The 20,476-nt window shown below is 69.7% G+C and overlaps 3 protein-coding genes across 7 annotated transcripts; all 3 read left to right on the top strand.

Moving 5' to 3' along the window:
* Nucleotides 1-1,240: 1,240 nt before the first annotated feature.
* Nucleotides 1,241-12,112, top strand: SEPTIN12 (septin 12). Of its 5 annotated transcripts, XM_068699663.1 has the most exons (12): nucleotides 1,243-1,441; nucleotides 3,585-4,553; nucleotides 6,108-6,242; nucleotides 9,397-9,582; nucleotides 9,872-10,000; nucleotides 10,099-10,180; nucleotides 10,281-10,418; nucleotides 10,494-10,611; nucleotides 10,698-10,793; nucleotides 10,873-10,969; nucleotides 11,139-11,190; nucleotides 11,348-11,640. In XM_068699663.1, exons 1-12 carry the CDS (start codon nucleotides 1,387-1,389, stop codon nucleotides 11,490-11,492), a joined length of 2,202 nt encoding a protein of 733 aa, XP_068555764.1. In that variant the 5' UTR covers nucleotides 1,243-1,386; the 3' UTR covers nucleotides 11,493-11,640. The 5 variants fall into 5 exon arrangements, with proteins under 5 accessions (XP_068555763.1, XP_068555764.1, XP_068555765.1 ...); XM_068699664.1 differs by lacking the exon at nucleotides 6,108-6,242; XM_068699662.1 differs by lacking the exon at nucleotides 6,108-6,242 and having other exon boundaries at nucleotides 1,241-1,441; nucleotides 10,873-11,190; nucleotides 11,348-12,112.
* A 400-nt stretch (nucleotides 12,113-12,512) lies between these two features.
* On the top strand, nucleotides 12,513-14,409 carry LOC137865009 (myeloid-associated differentiation marker-like). Its single transcript, XM_068699693.1, has one exon. The coding sequence runs from the start codon at nucleotides 12,513-12,515 to the stop codon at nucleotides 13,377-13,379; it is 867 nt and encodes a 288-aa protein (XP_068555794.1). The 3' UTR covers nucleotides 13,380-14,409.
* LOC137865017 (cytoplasmic phosphatidylinositol transfer protein 1-like) lies at nucleotides 14,367-20,476 on the top strand. Its single transcript, XM_068699705.1, has 10 exons — nucleotides 14,367-14,505; nucleotides 16,175-16,266; nucleotides 17,000-17,148; nucleotides 18,279-18,367; nucleotides 18,488-18,495; nucleotides 18,600-18,671; nucleotides 18,800-18,895; nucleotides 18,987-19,142; nucleotides 19,208-19,271; nucleotides 19,630-20,476. Exons 2-10 carry the CDS (start codon nucleotides 16,219-16,221, stop codon nucleotides 19,893-19,895), a joined length of 948 nt encoding a protein of 315 aa, XP_068555806.1. The 5' UTR covers nucleotides 14,367-14,505; nucleotides 16,175-16,218; the 3' UTR covers nucleotides 19,896-20,476.

The following is a 20,476-nucleotide window of genomic DNA, read 5'->3' as shown; positions in this document are numbered from 1 at the left end:
CTCGCGCCGCCGCCACCGCGCTCCGGCCCTTCTGGCCCTGCCATGGGTGCGCCGCGAGCCCCCACCGTGGCCACGGTGCCAGCCCTGCGGCCACCCTGCTGCTGCCTTCCTGGGGTCGGGCACACCAAGCCCAGCGCTGGCTCGGCTCCACGGGCGAAAATAAATCACCCCGACCTCCTGGAGCACACCGCAGCACCGCCAGACCCTTCCTTGGGGAGCCAGCGGGCACCTCCGAAAGCCCCCAAATGCGGCCGGGACCACACCGCGGTCGTGTCCTGCACCCCTGGGTGAGGACACGGCACCCATGGGCTCCTCGTGGGGATGGGGGCGCGGGACTGCAGCCCCCAGCCCGGGCCCAGCGCAGGAATGCGCTGCAGCCGCTGGGTGTTTACTCTCGGCCGGGCGGCTGGAGGGTGGTGAGGAGCAGGGCTGGCGCTGCGGGACCCTGTTTGGGGAAGGGATTCCCAGCTCCTTCCCTTCCACATCTGCTGCCAACCTCCCTCGCTGGGGCTGGGGACCGGGAGGGGGCGGATTAATCCTTGGTGCCCCCCTCGAGCACCTCGCGGGGCTATCGGGGGGCAGCCCCTCGCCCATCGGTGCTGCCCCTTGGGACCCCCCGGGATGCTGGTGGGGAGTGGGGGTCCCTGCGGCTGGTGGCCGGTCCCCGGGGATGCTCCAGGATGCAGGACAGGGGATGGTAACACCCAGTGGGCACCCAAACACCTGGCGGGGAGGTGACAACAGGTGGCCCTGCCTGTGCCACCAGGTTTTCCTCCTCTGGCTCCAAGCACGAAATCTCTGCCCTGTGGCGCACAGCCCACCCGGGACCCCCACCCACCCGGGACCCCCACATCGAGCAGCGTCAAGGCGGGTGCTGGGAGCATCCCTGGGAGGGGGCAGCGTGGGGCAGAGCCGCTTGGTGCCCCCTTTGCACGGGGGCTGCAGGGCCAGGGGGGGGTCCCCAGCTCTGGCCACCGCTCTGCACGCCCACCTTGTGGGTGGCGGGGGGGGGTCCCGTCCTCCTGCAGCACCCACGGGTGACCCCATCCGTGGGGGGCGAGGGGTGCAGCATCCCAGGGCAGCCCTGGGGTGGGGCTGGCAGGGTTGGGACCACCGGAGCCCCCCAAGCCTGGCCGGGGGAAGCGTCTGGGGGGATCCAGCCGGGGCGGGGGCGCGGGCAGCGCCTCCCCCCCGCCGCCCCCGCCCCCTACAGCCCTCCCCTCCCCTCCTCCCGCTCCTTTCCCCTCCTCCTTCGCCTGCTCGTCCGCACAGCCCGGGGCAGCCTCCGCCGTCCCGGTTCGGGCTGCGCTGCTCCGGTTCCGCTCCGGTTCCGCTCCGGTTCCGCTCCGGTTCCCATGCGGTGCAGCCCCGCGGCCCCCCGCGCCCATGGCCCGGCTCTCGGTCAAGGAGCACCTGGACGGGATCCTCTCCGACTTCGAAGGTGAGGCCGGGACCCCCCCCCCAAAATCCTCCCCCGGGACCCCGCTGCCCCCCCCAGACCCCCACGCGGGGCTGCGCTCACGGGTGGGTGCGCGGGGCTGGGCTCGGTCCGGGAAGGGGTGCGCGGGTGTGTGTGTGTTTGTGTGTGTTTGTGTGTGCGTTTACACGTGTGTGTGTGCATTTGTGTGTGTACATACACACTCATATGGGGGGGGTGCCTGTGCGCTCCCCCACGCGTGCACCCCGCGTGTTGCGCTCCCACCCATCGCTGCTCAGTGGGGCCGGGCACGGGGAGCCCGATAGCACCGAGAAGTTTTTTTCCTTTTCTTTCTTTCCTTTTCTTTTTTTTTTTTTTCCTTTTTCCTCTTTTTTTTTTTTTTTTTTTTTTTCCTTTCGGCCCCAAATCCTCCCTCGCTGCTCGCCGGAGGCCGCGGCGGGTCGGGGCAGGGGTTTGGGAAGGGGCAGGGTGGGGAGGAGCGGGCGGCGAAACCTGACGCTGGGGCTGCTGCTGCCCTCGCCGGGGAGGAATGCGAGCACCTACCCCGGCCCCCCCGGGGCTGCTCCGCCGCCCCCGCCCTGCCCCTGGCTCCGGGCACCGCGGCCGGGCTGAGGATGGCGAGGGTGGCTCAGGGTTGGGGAAGATTTGGGGTAAAAGGAGGCGGTTTGGGGTACCCCTGCGCTGCGGCGATGGAGAGTAGGGCAGAGTGGGGGGAGCCGCCCCCCCGTGTCCTCATCACCCCCGTGTCCCCACCGCCCCCGGCAGCCTGGCTGCCTGGGAAATACCTGCCCTGCGGAGAGCTGTTATTAGCATCACCCCGTGCCCCGGCCCCTGACCTCTGCCCAGCCCCGGGCACGGGGCCGGTGACCTGAGGAGGGGACGGGGCAGCGAGACCCAGTCCAGCCCCATCGCCCCTGGCCAGGTCCCCTTCGCCCCCACCCCACGGCCCCCATCCCATCGCCTCCACCCCATGGCCCCCATCCCATCACCCCACTGCCCCCAGCACCGCTGGGGCCGTGGCCAAGCCAGGGGATGAGGCTGAGGAAGAGGAGGACGAGGGTGGCCTCGTGCCGGTGCACGTGGCGGCACGGTGGGGAGGACGGGGCACCATGTGGGGCTCCCCGCCGCAGGCAGCGCTCGCTGGGAGCTCTCCGTGGGGAGCCGGCACCAAACGGTGCCGCTTCGGCAGATCTGGCAGGAACGCGGCTCCCGGGGGGCCCCGCGCTGCCGAGAGAGGGAAGGAGGGAGGAAAGGAGGGAGGGAAGGAGGGGGCGGCCGCCCCGCGAAGGCGCTTCCTGCCCGCGGGGGCTTCGCGGGGGTCCCGGCTGCTCAGACCCACCGCGGCGGTGCCTGGCCGGGCCGTGAGGGATCGGTGCCCCCCAGGGAGCGGGGTGCCCGGCCTGGGTCCCGGCTCGCCCCCCGCCGCTGCCAAACGCCCCGTGGCAGGAGGCTTTGCTCCGCAGCCAGCTTGCTGCGATGCCCAAAGGGCTGCGAGTGGGCGGGGGGCGCGCAGGGGAAGCGGGAGGCGTGTTCGCACCGACAGGAGCCCCGGGGACGCGGCGTGGGCTGGTGGTTGTGGTTAGATCCGTGAACCCTCCTGCCTGCTGCTCGTGGGGAAGTGGAAGAGCCCTTGGCAGGGCTGTGGGGGTCCGCAGAGGCTGAGCACGTGCCCTGTAACGTTCCCGCTGCACGTAGCGATAGCGCTGGCCCGCCTTGCCATCAGTAGGCTTCAGGGTTAACGCCCTGGAACAGGGCAGGAATCCTCAGCGCTGGTGCCCGCAGCTGGAGCTGTGCTCCTGAGGGATGCGGGACGAGAGGGTCCGGCGGGGATCTGGTTACGCGGGGCCGGATCCCTTACAGGGGAATAAAGCGGGCAGTGTGCTGCGCGGGGGAGCCGGGGAGGCAGCGGCACCGGCCGGCCGTGCCCGCAGATAAGCCGGGGAGAACAATGCCGTGGGGCCGGCCGCAGCGATCCGGTTTCCCATCCGGGCCGGGCTCACAAACGGCTCTTTGGCACCCGGCTGCACGGGGGGGGACTCTGGGTACACGGGGCAGGGGGTGTCTGATGAGCTCAGGGCTCAGCCGCAGCTCTGAGCGCGCCGGGTGCCGTCGGGTGCCCCTCTCACACCACCTCTCTCTCACCCAGCGCTCAAGAAGTCGTTTGAGGCAGAGGACACGGAGGATGTGGACGAGGTGCCCGGCTCCCCTGCTGCGTCCCCGCTGCCCTCGGGTGCCGTCGAGAGCCACCGGTTGCTGCAGCCCAGCCCCGCGCCCCGCATGGGCAGCGCCCCCAGCCCGTCCCACAGCCCGCTGCTGCGGAGCCGGCTCAGCGCCAGCCTCGCCGCCAACCGGGGCCCCGGCGGCAGCGGCATCGCCCGCGTCGCCTCCTTCCAGACCCGCCCGGGGCCGGGCAGCGACGGCGAGAGCCTGCGCAGCTCCTCCTCCAGCCTGGAGAGCCCCGCGCCCCCCCGGCCGCCGGGAGCCCCCCCGGCCACCAGCCCCGGCCTGAAGAAGGTGCCGTCCCACGGCAGCGTCTTCCCAGCGGAGCCAGAGCGTCCTCTCCACGTGGCCACCGGCCACGGCTCGCTGCCGGCGCTGGACCTGCACATCGCTGAGGAGCCGGGGGTCCCCCCGCCGGCCTCACGCCCCCCGCTGCCGTGGGGTGCCCGCAGTCCCATCAGCCAGCCCCGTGCCTGCTGCCCTTCCTCCCCCTCTTCCTCCTCTTCACCCACCGAGGTGGCCCCGGGGCCGCCCCGGACGCAGCTCAGGGTCTGTCTCAGCGCCAGCCCCCGCCTGGCCCGCCCGCCCCCCCGGGGCCCAGGGGACGCCACCCTTGCTGCCCCCGTGGCCACCGACCCTGGGGAGGGGCTGTCCATGCTGCCAGCCCCCCAAGCAGCCCCCTTCAAGCTGGTGTCCCAGCCACAGACGGTGCAAGTGAGCTCCCAGCCCACCTTCCTCGGGGGGCTGGTGCTGATGTCGGGGACCCCAGCAGCACCGAGGGATGGAACTGGCACCGGTCCCCTCGTGGGGAACTCCTCCAGTGCCAGCTCGGTGGGGCCACAGGGGCCCAGTGAGGCTGCGGATGGCTGCTGCACCCCAGGGACGCCGGAGCATGGTAGGAGTCACTCCCCTCTGTCCCTCCTGTCCCCACCGGGACCCCTTTGCTGTCGGTGAGCCCCGAGGCGCGCTGTGTGCCCCGGTGCTGGTGCCACCTCGAGCCACCCCAGCTGGGGACATGGCCGTGGCAGTGCCAGGCTGGCCCTAAAACACCCGCTGGGGACACTGCCGCTGTCACCAGTCCCCACCTGCATCCTTCTCAGTGCCCAGCGCTGTGGGGCTGGGTGCTTCGGGGCTCAACCTGGCACGGCTCGGCACGGCGCGTGGCAGGGGGGCCGCACGGCACGGAGCCGAGCACGGTGCTGGCAGCTCTCCCGTCCCGCCCGGCCCCGGGGTGCCTGGCGAGCTTTCCACGCCGCCCCCCGGCACTAATTGTTTTCCCCGGCGTGGGGAGACAGGTCGGGACACATGTGCTGCATCCGCCACAGCGCCGAGCGCCGGGGCCGCGCTCGTGCCTCGTATCGCTGCGATCTTGTCCCGCGTCCAGCGCTTTCTTCCCTCCTCATCCCTCCTCGCCTTGGCACGGGGACAGATCCTGTTGCCTCCCTTCCCGCAGCGGCCCGGGGGCGGAGGAGGTGGCGGGGGGCCAAGGTCTGCTTTGACATGCTCGCACCACCCGCGCCCCGGGAAGGGTGGGGAGGAAGCGGGGCCGCGGGGCCCCCCCGGCAGAGCCCCAGCGAGCCCTCCTGGGGTCCCCAAGCCACCGCTCCCATCCCCAGGCTGTCCCTGCACCGGTGGCTTCATCCGTGCCAGCGGTGTGGTGCACGATGCCCACGTGCCCAGCTGCAGCTCGTGGCTCTTGCTGTCACCCGTGGGATGTGGGACATGCTCGTGGCCCTGTGCAGGGCCCCCCCAAGTGTCCCCTCACGGCGGTGGCACCACGGGGCCCCCGGGCGCTGGGCACGGCGTGTCCCTGGCGCTGCCTCCCACCGCCGCCTGCCCAGGCGTCCAGCCCCGAGCACGGCACGGCCCTGGGGATGGAGGGAGGACGCCGGGGTGGCCGGGGCACAGCCACAGCCACCGGGGCCGCCTGTTTACACGCCTGGGGATCATTGCCTGTCTCGCTCAGGTGCCTTGAAAGCCGCCGTCGCCGGGGCTCTAAGTACTAACGCTCGCGAAGGCATCCATACATCTGCTCCGGGCTGCAGTGAATCATCCCGCAGCAATGCCCGTGGCCGAGCCAGCCCGGCTGGACCCGAGCTGGGGGGGACACAGCAGGGTTGGGGGGGGCTGGTGATGGGATGGCCGAGCCGGGCATGGTTGGGCCAGGCTGTGGAGCGGGCGCGAGCCGGAGGGCAGCGCGTGGGCACCCGCACCGGGACAGAGGCTCCTGTGCCAGGAAGAGGTGGGGACGGGGCAGTTCCTCTCCTGGGGGACACCGGGGCCTGAGCCAGTGGCACCCACGGGTGCACGCAGCCACAGTTTGCCTTGGGTGTTGGGGGCTGTTGGTGGTGTGCTCGGGCCCACTCTTTTTTTTTTGGGAAGCGCCAAGCTTCACTTCCACGGCCGCCGTGTTTCACTTCCACACCGAGCACCCCAATCACCCACGCAGGGCCCCGAGGCGAGGAGGAGGAGGAGGAGGAGCGGAGGAGGAGCCGTGGGCTGCAGCCTCCCTCCTGCCTTGCACCCCAGGAGCCATTCGGCCCCGGTGACCAGCTCGTGGAGCAGCCGCACGGCCGGAGCCGAGGTAGGGGCGGACGGAGGCGCGCGGGGAGGCCGGCGGGCACGGGGTGCCGGGGCAGGGCGAGCGCCCCGGTTCCTGTGTGCTTGGTGGGCAGGGTGCTTGGTGTCACGGCAGGGTTTTGGTCCCTGTCACTGCAGCAGGGCCCCATGGGCTCACTTCCTCTTCTGCTTGTGGTGGGTGTGCGGCACGCGGCCCAGTGCAGCTCCACGGCCAGCCCGGTGCCGGGTCCGGCTGTGGATGGGGTTGGTCACTGCTGTCCCCTCGGGTCCTGGGATGGAGGTGGGAGCGGTGTTTCTGGGTCACGCTTGGCAGGGTGAGGACCGGCCGTGGCACGATGGGCACTGTCACCACGGCATGGCCACCACGGGCTCTTGTAAGGGGTGGGGGATCCGCACCCCAAAGCCCTCTGTCCCCACACCACAGGGGCAGGCTCACTGTGGCTGCATCCTGCGAGCATTTCGGCCGCGCTCCCTGCACCCAGCGATGCTCAGCTCCTTTCCCATCGCTGCCTCCCTCCACCCCTGGGAGCTTATTACAGGCTTCTCCGGCCAATGTGCCGATTAACCCCGCATCAGTAATTAAACCAGCCCGGGATACCACGGACCCGGGCTTACTCGTCCCTGCCTGGAAAATAAACCATCCTAAATGAGCCCTGGAACAGGTCCGGCTACAGGGAGCCATTATCCCGGGCCACATGAAGAGATAATGAAGAGCTCCCTAATGGCCCCACATGGGCCGCCCGGCCGCCGCGCTCTCGGCCGCGGTTTCTGGCACAGGGTGGCGGGGCCGCCTGCGGCACTGGGGGGCCGTGGGCGCAGCACCCAGCGCCTCTGCGTGGCTCCACCCGCACCCCTCTGGCTGTTTGTGTCTGCTCGGCGCTGCCGTCGGCACGGCACGACATGGGGCAGGAGGTGACAGCCGTGCTGGGAGCCCCTGCGTGGGTATCACAGCCCCGGGAGGTGAGGGTGCAGGCGCTGCGCCCTGCCTGGGGTGGCCGGGCACCCCGGGGTGGCGGTGGTGCGGAGGTGGGGAGGCTTTGTGGGGCGCTGGGGGTGTTCCCTGCTTGGGGGAGCAAAGGTGAGGTGGGGACACGCGGGGTGCTCGGGGCTGGCGCAGCTCCTCCTGCGTGCGCTGAGCTCGGGGTGGCACTCGGGTGGCGCTCGTCCTCCTGGTTGTGGCTTGGGGACAAGGGGGGGGCACCATTGGGGTGGCTGCGGGCTGTGGCTGCGTCACTTGGTTCCGAATCTGTCCTGGCAACCTCGGGGGCAGGGTGGGGGGCGGGTGGGGGTCCTGGCACTGTGTGGTGCTGAGGTGAGTGGGGAGCAGGGCAGGATGAGCCCCCACAGCTCGCTCCAAGCTGGGCACCCACGGGAGCAGGCGCTGCTGTGGGCAGCACCCTGCCGCCTGTCCCCCCCCCCCAGCCAGCTGGGTGTCACGGCTGTCACCAGGAAGTCCCGGGCTGTTTTGACATTTCCGAGGAAAGCCCCAGCCAGTGCCACCAAGCGCACTGGGGTTCCGTGGGCGGACGGGATCTGGGCCATGCCAGGTTTGGAGAGATAAAATCTCCCCCCGGGAGTGCGGCGTGCACAGCACCCTGGGGTGCTCCCAGCCGGCTGCTTGCCAGGCCATGCAGCGCTGCTGTCCCCAGTGCCACCTTCCCGGTCACCTGCTTTATCCTGGCAGGTGCAGTTGATCCAGCACCACCCAGCGAGGTGGGCTCGTGCCCACTGGTGGCCACGGGGCACCCATTCCCTGATCCCCAGGACGCACGGCACCAAGCGCATCGCTCCGTCCGCCTCCTGGTACTGCCAGGGCAGTCCCTGCGGGTCCCTGTCCCCAGGACAGGTGGCACGTGGCTGCGTCGGCAGCTTGGGCCGGCGGCAAGCTGCTGCTCGAGCCTCGCCAACGCCAAGAGATGGCTGGCACATATGTGCCAGGCGGGGAGGCTGCGGCGTGGGCTGGGGGACGCAGGCGCCGTGGGGCACTGCGGCAGCGGGGTGGGCAGCGCCGGGCGTGTGGGGGTCCCCGGCGCTTCCCCCACCACCGCCCGGTGCCAGGTGGGTGCCCCGGGGGGGGGACAGCCCCGGGTGCCATGGGGATGCTCGGGGGCCACCCACACCGTGGGTGCTCAGGGTGCCATTTGGGGATGGGGGTGTCACTGTTCCGGGGTCCCCATTGGTGCTGGCTGAGCTCAGAACTGGCAAACTCGGTGCATGGGCGGGGGGCGGGGGAGGCAGGGTTGTTGCCATGCTGGGCATGTGTGAGCGCAGCCGGGCGCCAGCCCGCGATTGAGCCCCGGAGGGGACGGCACCGGGCTGCGGTGCTGCAGGGACCGGGGGACGGGGACACCCAGGGTCCCCCCCCCAGTCCCCAGCCAGCTGCGTGGGAGCGGGGACGTCGCGTCGCAGAGGTAGGACCCGAACAATGGCCGTGCTGGGAGGGAAAAGGAGAAGGAGGAGGAGGAGGAGGAGGGGGATGAGGGCTCGGGGGCCCCTGGAAGCCGCCACACAAAGGGCTGGGGTGGGCGGAAGGCGAGGGGCTCTGGCTGCACGCCTGGTGGCTCTGGTCCTGCTGGTACCCGGTGGCACCGCGGTGGCACTGCCACCCTTCAACCTCTCGGGGCTGGCACCGCCTGCGCTCCGCTCCTGGGTTACAGGTGCCTGATGCAAAGCAGGGTCTGGGGCCGTGCCCGGAGCCCCCCGGTGCACACCAGGGCTGTGCCACGAGGTGCCCGCTGCCCATGGCACGGGGTGACAATGAAGGATGCTGCTGGCTGGGACCGGGTGCTGGTGCTTGTGACTCCACCGCTTGCCGAGCTACGGGTGGCATCGTGGAGGGCTTGGGCGGATGCAAGTGTTCGGTGGCCCAAATTGGGGCAGAATCTCCCCGGTGATGCTGCTAAGGGACTCCCACGTCCCCTCTGCCCATGGTGCCGGGGGGGCGGCGCGCCCCGTTGCCGAGCTTTGCCTCGCCAGCTGCCAGGAATGCGCCGGGGCTGCGTGCCCGCCGGCGCGGCTGCTGCTGGGGTAACGGCGGTGGGGCGAGCAGCAGCCAGCCCGGGCGTCCCACCGGGCACGGGAGCAAGCTGGGGACGGGGTTTGGGGTTGTCCCTGCTCCCCGGCAGCCCTGGGCTCACCCCGCGTTCGCCCCCGCGCAGGGAGCAGCCTGGAGCCGCAGGAGAGCAGCATGGAGGCACCGGCGGTGCTCGAGGAGCTGCCCCCGGGCGCTGCGCCCGGCAAGGGGGCGCATGAGCTCTTTGGCTACGTGGGGATCGAAGCCGTGCTCGACCAGATGAGGGTGAAGACCATGAAGACGGGCTTCGAGTTCAACATCATGGTCGTCGGTGAGCGCTCGCGGGGCTGGTGGCTGGAAACGTGGTGCCACAGTGCGGGGGGAGGATGGGGAAAAGCAGGCTTTTAACAAAAAAATTAAAAAAAAAAAAAAAACAATAAATTGGGGAAGGATGGATCCCGTAGCGTCACACGGTGGTGATGCTTCCTGCTGCACCAGGAGATGGGAAACATCCCAAGCTTGGTCCTGCGGGACTGGGATGCTCCTAAGTGGGTACCATAGGGAGAGGGGTGATAAATACCATCAGAGGGGACAAAGCGGCGCTGCTGGTGTCCCCGCAGGGCAGAGCGGGCTGGGCAAGTCCACGATGGTGAACACCCTCTTCAAGTCCAAAGTGAGCCGCAAAGCCTCGCAGCCCGGCCAGGAGGAGCGCATCCCCAAGACGGTGCAGCTGCAGTCGGTCACCCACGGTAAGGCCACGGGTGCGGTCGCGTCCCTTAAACCCCGGGGAGAAGCAGGGGAAGCTTCCTTCGTGCGCGGAGCCCCCTGACCCCCACCTGCCCCGTAGTCATCGAGGAGAAGGGTGTGAAGATGAAGCTGACGGTGACGGACACGCCGGGCTTCGGGGACCAGATCAACAACGAGAACTGGTAGGGTGCAGCCGCGGGGTGGGGGGAGGTGGCAGCATTTTGGGAGAGGGTGACCCCCCCCTCCCCGTGGGGCTCTCTGATGCCGTCCCTGCGTCACCAGCTGGGACCCCATCATCAAGTACATCAACGAGCAGTACGAGAGGTACCTGCGCGAGGAGATCCTCATCACCCGTAAGAGGAAGATCCCGGACACCAGGGTCCATGGCTGCGTGTACTTCGTCCCCCCCACGGGCCACTGGTGAGTACCACCCACCCCTGGCACCCATGGGTGCTGCCGGGGGGGGGCAGCAGGGTGACGGGACGTCCCTCTCAGGCTGAGGCCCCTCGATCTGGAGTTCATGCGGAGGCTCAGCAAGATCGTCAACGTGGTGCCGGTGATCGCCAAGGCCGACACGCTCACCCTGGAGGAGCGGGCAGAGTTCAAGCAACGGGTGAGGGCACCCCCGGGGGGCTCCTGGCCCCGACACCACCCCCCCCAAACTCAGCCCAGCACCGTCTCACACCCCGTGCCCCGCAGATCCAGCAGGACCTGAAGGCCCACGCCATCAGCGTGTACCCGCAGGAGGACTTCGACGAGGACCCCGATGACCGGTTGCTCAACAACGTGATTCGGGTGAGGATATGCTGGCGTTTTGGGGGCCGGGGGGAGCGCGGTGGCACCCTGGGGTGACCGTGCACCCCTGGGCCCGCAGGAGAAGATCCCGTTCGCCGTGGTGGGGGCGGACCAGGAGCACCAGGTGAACGGCAGGCGGGTGCTGGGCCGCAAGACCAAGTGGGGCATCATTGAAGGTAAGGGCAGCCAGGGGGGACCAGGATGCCAACAGGGGGGCCTCAAGGGCAGCAGCACCCCTGGGTGCACCCCTGCCTGCTCTCCCCGTGGCGTGGGGCTGTGCCCGAGGTCCGGTGGCCCCCACCCCACCCAGGACGTCCCCACAGCCCGCTCTGTCTTGCCTTGCAGTGGAGAACCCGACGCACTGCGAGTTCCCCATGCTGCGGGACCTGCTCATTCGGTGAGCCGGGGAATGGGGCAAATGGGGCTGGGGGTGCCCAGCGCCCTGCTGGAGCACCCCAGGGGGAGGTTGGGGGGTTTTGGGGCACCCCCAACCACGGGGGCGGTGCGTGTGACGGTGACTTGGTGCCCTTCCTCCTCGCTGCCCCCCCGGGCAGGTCCCACCTGCAGGATCTGAAGGACATCACCCACAACGTGCATTACGAGAGCTACCGCGTGCGGCGGCTGAACGAGAGCAACCGGGTGGCGCTGAGCCCCCCCAACGGGCTGCCGGGCAAGGACGAGGACGACAGCAACCTCTGAGCCCTGGGACCCCCAACCCCGTGGCGGTGCCCGTCCCCTGCCCCACCAGTGACTGTGCTGCCCCGTGCCACCTCTGGGTGGCTGGCTGGGGACGGACCCACGCCCCCCGATGTCACCTTCCCCCATCCCCGGACACCTCATCGGGTGCAGGGGGACACCGTGCACCCCCCCCCCCCCGGCCCACGCTGGCTCAAGGATGTGAGCAGAGGGGGCTCCCAGGGTGTCCCCGTCCCCAAGTCACCCCCCAGCCTCGCCACCGGGCTCCACCAGGATCCCCCGAAGCCTGCTCGGCATTAAAGGTGAAGCCGGAGCCTTCAGCATCCCCCATCGTCATCCTCCCCCCGCCACCCCCTGCCGCGGTGCTGTCCCCAGGGGGCTGTCAGGGCGCGGGTCCCCTCCCCGCTGTCACCCCACCGGCCCAGCCCGGTGACGGCAGCGGGCGCACCCGGACTTTGAGCCGCTTATCGGGCCCCGGCCGTGCCCGCAGGGAGCGGCGGCAGCACCCAGAGGTGTGCGGGCTACACCCTGCTGCTCCCCGCTGCGTCACCCCTGGCTGGGGACCCCAGGCCCCCTGCCTCCCCCCGGCACGGGGACATTTCCAAGGAACCCTAGGATGTTAGGGCGCAGCACCCCAAAATCCTCCCTGCAGCACCAGCAGGGCGCGGGGGCCCCCTGGGTGCTGCTGGGGTGCGGAGAGCCCCCTTGGTGCCTCCCGCCCCTGAGGCGGGGCTCGGGCTGGGTGCCAGCACCCGGCCCCCCCCCTCCCTCGAACCGTGAACCGTCACCAGCAGCGCCAGCCCCGCGTTAATGATCCACCCGCAGCCAGCCCCGAGCCGTACGGGGCCGTGCTGGGGCCGGGGAGCGGGGTTTGTGGTTTGGGACCCCCCGGGGATGTTGTGCGTGGGCCGGAGGCCGGCGGCTCCCCCCCGTGCGCTCCACCCCTCGGTGCCGGCACGCAGAAAATAGCGGAAGCAGGCGGTGGCCACTTCCCGGCGCTCAGCTTGGGAGCTCGGAGGGGCCATGGCGTTGGTGAGGCTGAATCTGCGAGCCCTCACCTCCTGGGTGGGCATCGCCCGGCTCTTCGCCATCCTCCTGTCCTGCACCGCCTTCAGCCTGGTGGCCTCCACCGGGGTTTACGGGGGCCCCTACGGGACGTGGTGCATGTTCAGCTGGGGCTTCTGCTTCGCCGTCACGCTGCTGATCGTCCTGCTGGAGCTGTTTGAGCTCTACCCCAAGCTGCCCCTCTCCTGGGACGACTTCACCTCGGCTTTCTCCATGCTGGCGGCGCTGATGATCTTCACCAGCTCGGTGGTGTTCCCCTCCGTTTTCATCGTCAACCCCTGCAACAGCAGCATCTGCATGCGCCAGGCGGCCGCCACGGCCATATCCTGCCTCTGCTTCCTCGCCTACGCCCTCGAGGTGGGGCTCACCCGCGCCAAACCGGGGGACATCAGCAGCTTCCTCTCCACCGTGCCCGGTCTGCTCAAGGTGTTCGAAGCCTACGTGGCGTGCCTCATCTTCTCCTTGCTGGATACCTACGACAACGTGCCCGGCCTGCAGTGGTGCGTGGCCGTCTACGCCGTCTGCTTCGTCATCACCCTCCTCATCATCATCTTCACCATCGGCCGCTGCCTCAGCTACATCCCCTGCCCGCTGGAGAAGGTGCTGGTGGCTTACAACGCGCTGGCCATGCTCATGTACCTCACCGCCGTCATCATCTGGCCCTTCTACAGCTTCAACAACAGGAGCCGGCCCAGCAACTGCGGCCCCAACTGCTCCTGGAACAAGCACCTGGGGGTCACCTTCCTCACCATCTTCAACTTCCTCGCCTACCTCGTGGACCTGGTCTACTCCACCAAGATGGTCTTCATCAGGACCCGTTCCTGAGGGCGGCGGGGTGGGCACGGGGCCGGGCAGGGAGCTGAGGAAGAGGCCGGACGCCTCGGAGAGCTCCTTCCTCCCGGCCTCCCCCCCCCCAGTGCCGGGGAGCAGCGGTGGTGCTGGGGGTGCCGGCAGGGGGGGGGAGCCGGGTGGGGGGGGATCCCGATGGCCTGGGGGCGGGGAGGGCTTTGGGATTAAATTTGGGTCATTTTTCACTTGCTTCTGCTCCGCTTTCTTCCCCTTTTTTTCTTTTCATGGCTGGGTGGGGCTGTTCTGGGTCACCTCCTGAGGCTGCATGGAACCGGGGGGGACACCGGCTTTCGGCAGCTCCTCTTCTCTCCTGCTGGAGTTAAACGGGGCACGACCAGGAAAAAAAAACAGCCGGGATGCTTCTGACTTGGCATCGCAGGACCCTGCAGAACGGGTTCGGGAGGAATGTGGCTGCTGGGGGGGGGGGCACAGTCCCCAAGCTTGGGGACAGGTCTGTCACCATCCCCTGGGTGAGAGCCCCGCGGCTGGAGCGGCTGCACCCGTGCCCGCTGTTCCACACCGTGGTGGCACCAGGGAGTCCCCTGCCTGAGGACACGGGGGTGCCACCACGAGGCTGGTGGCACAGGAGGGTGCCACCACGCTGGGAAGAAGGGCGCAGAGCGGTGCAGGCGTGTCCTGCAGGCACGGGAGACAGGCACCCACGGGGTACGCTGTCCCCACGCTGTCCCCAACCCATGCTGCTCCCTCAGGTTCTGCCTCCCCAGACATCACCGCTGCTTTTAGCCAGGCTGCCCTCCCCCTGCTTCTTCACCAGTGCCACTTCCCTGCCACCAGCGTGCCACCGCCTTGTCCCTGCCACCTCCCAGCCGGGTGCCACAACCCCACGCTGGCTGTCACCTCGCCACCGCGCCCTTCGCCCTGCCGATGGGGCCCACGCTCGGCCGTCGGAGCCTCTTGAGGCAGAAATTTTTTGAGCAAATAAAGGAAAAAAAAAAACGCACGGCCCGGCGCAGCCCTGCCCAGCGCCGGAGCGGAGCTATTTTTAGTGCCTGAGTTGATTGAAATTCATAGAGGAAAGAGGCGCGGGAGCGCGCGGCGGCCGTCACCGGCGATGAGTTGCAGCGCTTGGTGCCGGTAACGGGTAACGCAGCGGGGCTGCGCCCGGGGGGCACGGGGGGGCTGGGGCGTGGGGAGGCAGCCACGGGTGGGCTGGGGGTGTGGGGAGGGTGTGGGGGGGCTCCCAGCCTGCTGCACCCCAGGGATCTGGGGGTGTCTCGTGGCCCCGGGGTGCGCAGTGGTGGCACCGGGAGCGGCTGAGCGCTGGTGCCGTGCCATGTCTTGGGGTGCCCCGGTGCCGTGCCATGGGGATCCCCGGTGCCGTGCCGTGCCGTGCCATGGGGTACCCAAATAGCGCGCTATGGGGCGCGCCGGTGCTGTGCCATGGGGAGCCGCCGTGCCGCGCCGTGCCGTGCCGTGGGGAGCCCCGGTGCGGCTCGGTTGCCGGTGCAGGAGCGGTGCCGGTGCCGGTGCGCGGCGGATTCCTCCCCCTAGGGGTCGGTGTGCACCGGAGCGGCGGCTCGGGAGGCGGCAGCTCCTGCGCACGGCCCGGGGCGGCCGGGGCACGGCGGCGGCGGGGAGCGGGGAGCGGGGAGCGGGCACCGGTGCGGGTCCGGGTGAGTGCGGCCGGGGCGGGGGGCGGTGGAGCCGGGGCCGGGGGGCTCCCCTCACGATACCCGAGCCGGCAGCCGGGGCCCCGGGATGAGCGGGGCGGGCGGTGGGGAGGGGGGTGATGGAGCAGCGGGCACCCCTCTCCGGCACCCCCGGGCCGGCTGGAGCGCACGGTTCAGCCCCAGGCTGGTTGGGGGTCTCCAGGGGGGTCCCCTCCTTCAGCTGGCTGTGCCGCATGCCAGGGCCACCTCTGGCGCTGGCGGTGGGTGAGGAGCCCGCCGAGAGGGGTTTAGCTTCTTGCAAGCCAGCACCAGCACCTGGCCCCCTTCCCCGTCAGCTGGAAGCCCCTGTGACCCCCCGAGATGTCCCTGTGGCCCTAGGGACACCTCCGTGTCCCCCTCTGGAGAAGCAACCCCCAGGCAGCCCCCATCAGCCTCCCCCAACGGGGCCAGGTCTGAGCTCCACTTGAGGTGTCCGCCTGGGGGCTCGCATCCCTGCCGTGTCCCTTCTGTGTCCCCTCTGTGTCCCTTGGGGCTGCAGGCCACGGCCAGGAGCCCCCCCAAGGCTGCTCCAGCTGGAACGGGGACCAGGGGCAAGCGGGGCAGCCTGGCAGTGCCCCTGGCTGGGTGTCACCAGGGGAGGGACCCCCACAGAGCCCCAACCTCGTGGGGACACAGCTGTGGGTGCTCCCTGGGGGGCACCCAGGTGGGAGCAGGATTGGGGTCAGGGTCTGTCCTGTCCCCATGGGTCTTATCGCACCCATCCCATTGTCCCCACAGCCGTCTGCGTGGCAGGATGGGGATGTGGCACCCCAAACCGATAGCGCCGTTTTTGGGGAGGGTGGGGAGAGAACAACATAAACGTGCTCCAGGACAGCTGTGCAGGGCTGTGGGTGTCTGCACAGCGAGGAGGGGGTTAAGGCATGCCCTGGGGGTGTCGGGGTGCCCCGGGGTGCCTCGGGGTGCCGGGGTGTCCCCGCGGCCGGTGCGCCCGGGGCTGCTCCTCGCACCGGTGACCTCGCAGCAGTGCCATGGCAACGCCGCGTGAAGTCACCGGTGCTCGCGGCGCGGTGCCAGCGTGGGCGTCCGCTCCCGCAGCCCGCTGCCACCGTGTGTGTGTGTCCGTGTCCCCCCCCCCCCCAGGATGAGCTGCGCCCCCGCCAGCGCCGACGCCTGACCCCGCCACCATGCTCGTCAAGGAGTACCGCATCTGCATGCCGCTCACCACCGAGGAGGTGCGGGGGTGTCCCCCACCCGGGGGGCGTGGGGGGCACTGGGTGGTGGTCCTGGGGGGTCAGATGGGCTGGGGGACACCGTGGTTACCGCTGCTGTCACCTCGGGGTGAGGACTGTGCCTCGGTTAAGTCATTTTGCCCACGGCTGTTGGGTGTGGGATGCGCTGTGTGGTGTTTTGGGGTGCGAGCATGGGGCCCCCCGGCACATCCCATCGATGTGCACAGTGCCTCTGGGGCAGCGCGGAGGTGGCAGGCAAAGGGCTGTGTTTTGGGTGCTGGCGGAGCAGCCCAAATCCCCTCCGGCAAGCAGCAGCATGGCTGGGGCCGTTCTGGGGAGCAGGGGCTCGCAGCAGCTGCGCCCACACCTGCGGGTTTGTGGCAGCACCTGGGGAAGGTTTGTGGTTAGGCGGAGCGGCGAGGAGACCTGCCCGGCAGCCGGGATGATGGATGGGATCTCGGGCACAACAACAATGCGGTCACTGCGCCGCCGCACCGCCGAGCACGGGCACACACGGCCGTGGGGTTTGGTTTTTTGTTTTTTTTTTTTTTCCTGGCCCACCCGGGCAGGCAGGCAGGGAAATCGCTGCAGGCACCTGGGCAGTGGGAAGGGCAGGATCCGGCCCTCACCCTGGAGTGAGAGCGGGGGGACCCCGGGGAAATTCCTGCCTGCTGCACAGCTCGGGCTCTGGCACCGCTTTGCTCCGTGCCTCAGTTTCCCCTCTCGCTCACTGCAGTACCGCGTGGGGCAGCTGTACACCATCAGCAAGCACAGCCACCAGGAGAGCGAGAAGGGCGAGGGCGTGGAGGTGGTGAAAAACGAGCCCCACGAGGACCCCGTCCACGGCCCCGGCCAGTTCACCGAGAAGCGCGTCCACCTCTCCAGGTGAGGCACCCGCCCGTGGTCCCGTCCTGCCCCAGCTCCACGGGGACACTGCTGTGCTGGGGAGCACGGGCAGGCAGTGGTGTGACCCCGTCCCTGCTCCCAAAATCCTCAGGGAACAGCCTTGGGGCAGTGGGGCTGCACCTGCCTCCGGGGATGCACCCACCTTTTGGGGGATGCACCCATCTCCCAGGGGTGCCCCCATCTCATGGGGGCTGCACCCATCTTCGGGGGCTGCACCCATCTCCTGGTGTGCACCCATCTTTGGGGATTGCACCCATTTTTGGGGTGTGCGCATCTCTTAGGGGCTGCACCCATCTTTGGGATTGCATCCATCTCCTGAGGGCTGCACCCATCTTCAGGGACTGCACCTATCTCCTGGAGCACACCCGTCTCCTGGGGTGCACCCATTTCTTTGGGGTCTGCACCCATCTCCTGGGGTGCACCCCACCCATCTTTGGGGACTGCACCCATCTTAGGGACACGTACATCTCCTGGTGCGCACCCATGTCCTGGGGTGCCCCCATCCTTGGGGTCCTCACCCTCTCCCAGCCCACCCCTCCCCATGGGTCCCACTGCACCGCCCTGGGCTGTGTGGGGACACCCCCGGCTGCTCCCCTGCCTGTCCCGGGGTGTCCCCGTGTCCCCACACGCAGCCCCGGGTGCCTTTTGGGTGGCCGCAGGCACGCGGCGCTGCTGTCCCCGTGTCCCCGCCGCCAGCTGCGGCGCGCGGCCGAGCGTGCACCGGCGGCTCCCCCGCCGGGGAGTCGCTGGCGTTAGACGGGATATTTTTAGCTGCGGCACTCACGATTCTCCTCTTGGGGATGTTATTTATAACGCCTGAAAATTAATCAAAAAACACCGCCGCTGGGAGGGAGGCAGCCGCCGTGGCGAGCGGGGCCGGATCCTGCCCGGGGAACGGGGCCAGGGGTGCCCGTGGGGGGATAGGACCGCGATGGGGACCTGGTCCTGGGGTGATGGGGAGGGTCTTGGGGTGATGGGGGGTTCTGGGGTGGTGGAGGGGTTCTGGGGAAGGGGTGAGGTCCCTGGGGAGGTGATGGGGGTCTGGGAGCTGTGCCGGCAGGGCAGGGCCGTGCTCCTGGGCCGTATCCTGCCTCCCTCCCCCAAAACAGCAAGCTGCCGAGCTGGGCCCGGGCGGTGACCCCCCGAATCTTCTACATCACGGAGAAAGCCTGGAACTACTACCCCTACACCATCACGGGTGAGACACGGGGACGGGGCCGCCCGGCACTGCGGGGCCAGCCGTGTCCTGGTCTCACCTCTCCCTCTCTTCCCCCACGGTGCCACCCCGTGATGCCGGCGTGCCGCGACGGCCCTGCAGAGTACACGGTAAGGGCACGGGGGGTCCCGGTCCCTTTCCCGTTGTGTGGCTGGGGAGGGGGTGCCGGGGTGGGCGTCCCTCGGGGACCAGCTCCCAGGCGCTCTCCCCGCAGTGCTCCTTCCTGCCCAAGTTCTCCATCTACATCGAGACCAAATACGAGGACAACTGCGGGGACAGCGAGAACGTGAGTGGCACCGGCCGTGGCCCTCCCTGCCTCCTGAGCTGGCGGCACGGCTGAGACCCGACAAACTCACCGAGGGGGGGGCACACGCAGCCGGTGCCGACCCCTCTCGCCCTCCCTGCCCACCCCAGATCTTCCACAGCGATAAAATCCTGGGCGACCACGAGGTCTCCTTCCTGGACATTGCCTTCGACGAGATCCCCGAGCGCTACTACCGCAGCCTGGAGGTAACGGGGCTGGGGGAGGGGGGGCAGCTCCCTGGGGTGCCCCTCTCCGCATCCCCCCGTTCCCAGCTCATGGCCTCGCTCTGCGCCCCAGGACCCCCGGTTCTTCAGCTCGGCCAAAACGGGCCGGGGGCCGCTGCGGGAGGGCTGGCGCCAGCACACCAAGCCCATCATGTGCTCCTACAAGCTGGTGACCGTCAAGTTCGAGGTGTGGGGGCTGCAGACGCGCGTGGAGCAGTTCGTGCACAAGGTGAGGGCGGCCGAGGGTGGCGCGGGGCCAGCCGGGGTTGGGTGCTGACGGCCGGTGTCACACAGGTGATCCGGGACATCCTGCTGATCGGGCACCGGCAGGCCTTCACCTGGGTGGACGAGTGGTGCGGTGAGTCCCCGCGGTGTCCCCAACCCCTCTGCGTGCGGGACCCCCAATGCCACCAACCTCGCTGGCTCCCTGTGCCCCCTGCCTGCCCTGCCAGGTTCCCACCTTGGCACACGTTGGTGGTCCCCATGCACATGGAGCCCCCCTGCGCCACCGCTGCGCCCCCCGACATGGCTCAGTCCCCTCCCCGCAGGGTTTTGCTGCCACCTCGCCTTCGCCCGCTGCCCCTCTGCTCCAGCCCTTGTCCCCTGCCCCATGGGGACGCCGTGCCCGGGACTGGCACCCGATGGGGTTGGGGACACTGGGGGGTGCAGGATGAGGCCGTGCTGGAGGCGGCTGCGAGCCCGCGTGTGCTCGGCAGGCATGACGATGGAGGAGGTGCGGCGCTACGAGCGGGAGACGCAGGAGGCCACCAACGAGATCATCGGCATGGTGGCCCCCACCATTTCGGTCAGCGAGGTGGGGCAGCCCACGGCCACGCACTCGGCCCCCGCCAGCGCCCCTTCCACCCCCCTGAGCGACGAAGCCCCCGATTTCCTCGCCCCCCCCAAAGCTCGGCCCCGCAAGAAGTCGGCGCCGGAGACCCTGACGCTGCCGGCGCTGCGGGAACGTGCCAGCGCCGAGTGAGGCCGCGCCGTGCCACCGTGCCGTGCCACCTGCCCGGTCGGACTGTCCTCTCCTCCGTGCCAGCCCTGCCACCTGCCTCGTCCCCTCCGACGGATGCCAACCCCAAGGGGGGAACCCGCCGGCAGGGCGCAGGGGAGCCCCATGGTGGTGCCGGCGACCCTGAGCCGCCACGGGTGCCCGTGTGGGACGTTGTCACCATCGCCACGCCGGACCTGCTGTCCCACAGGGAGGGGACATCCCGCTCCTCGGGCCACGGCAGCATCCCAGCCCCTTCGGTCCAGCCGTGGCCGGGCTGGGCGCGTGGCCGTGCCGGGCTGGGTACCGCGGCACCCGGGGAGCGATGCTCGAGCACCGCCCTGCAAGGTAGGCACCGGGCACAGGAGGGTGGGTGTGGGAGTGTCGGTGACAGCCCAGTGCCACCTCCCGGGGCTCCCTGTGGGATGCCGGGGGCCACGCAGCCCCACGCGCTCCGGGTCTCGCAGTCGGAGGCCGTGTCAGTGCGAGGGGTGCCGGGGCAGGCTCAGACCTGTATTTTCTTTGGGAAAACGAGGTCCTTTTCGGAAATAAAACTGGAGACGTGG

Source organism: Anas acuta, chromosome 15, assembly GCF_963932015.1.
Source record: "Anas acuta chromosome 15, bAnaAcu1.1, whole genome shotgun sequence".
NCBI lineage: Eukaryota > Metazoa > Chordata > Aves > Anseriformes > Anatidae > Anas > Anas acuta.
Note: the sequence above shows the minus strand (reverse complement) of the source record. Positions and strands in the feature narration are given on the sequence as shown.

Excerpts from the sequence above, each read along its gene's own strand:
- SEPTIN12 (XM_068699662.1), top strand. The coding sequence starts at position 1,387 with ATGGCCCGGCTCTCGGTCAAGGAGCACCTGGACGGGATCCTCTCCGAC. Across the intron at positions 1,442-3,584 it reads GATCCTCTCCGACTTCGAAG|CGCTCAAGAAGTCGTTTGAG; the intron begins GTGAGGCCGGGA and ends TCTCTCACCCAG. Across the intron at positions 9,583-9,871 it reads GTTCAACATCATGGTCGTCG|GGCAGAGCGGGCTGGGCAAG; the intron begins GTGAGCGCTCGC and ends GTGTCCCCGCAG.
- LOC137865009 (XM_068699693.1), top strand. The coding sequence starts at position 12,513 with ATGGCGTTGGTGAGGCTGAATCTGCGAGCCCTCACCTCCTGGGTGGGC.
- LOC137865017 (XM_068699705.1), top strand. The coding sequence starts at position 16,219 with ATGCTCGTCAAGGAGTACCGCATCTGCATGCCGCTCACCACCGAGGAG. Across the intron at positions 18,896-18,986 it reads GCTACTACCGCAGCCTGGAG|GACCCCCGGTTCTTCAGCTC; the intron begins GTAACGGGGCTG and ends TCTGCGCCCCAG. Across the intron at positions 19,272-19,629 it reads CTGGGTGGACGAGTGGTGCG|GCATGACGATGGAGGAGGTG; the intron begins GTGAGTCCCCGC and ends TGTGCTCGGCAG.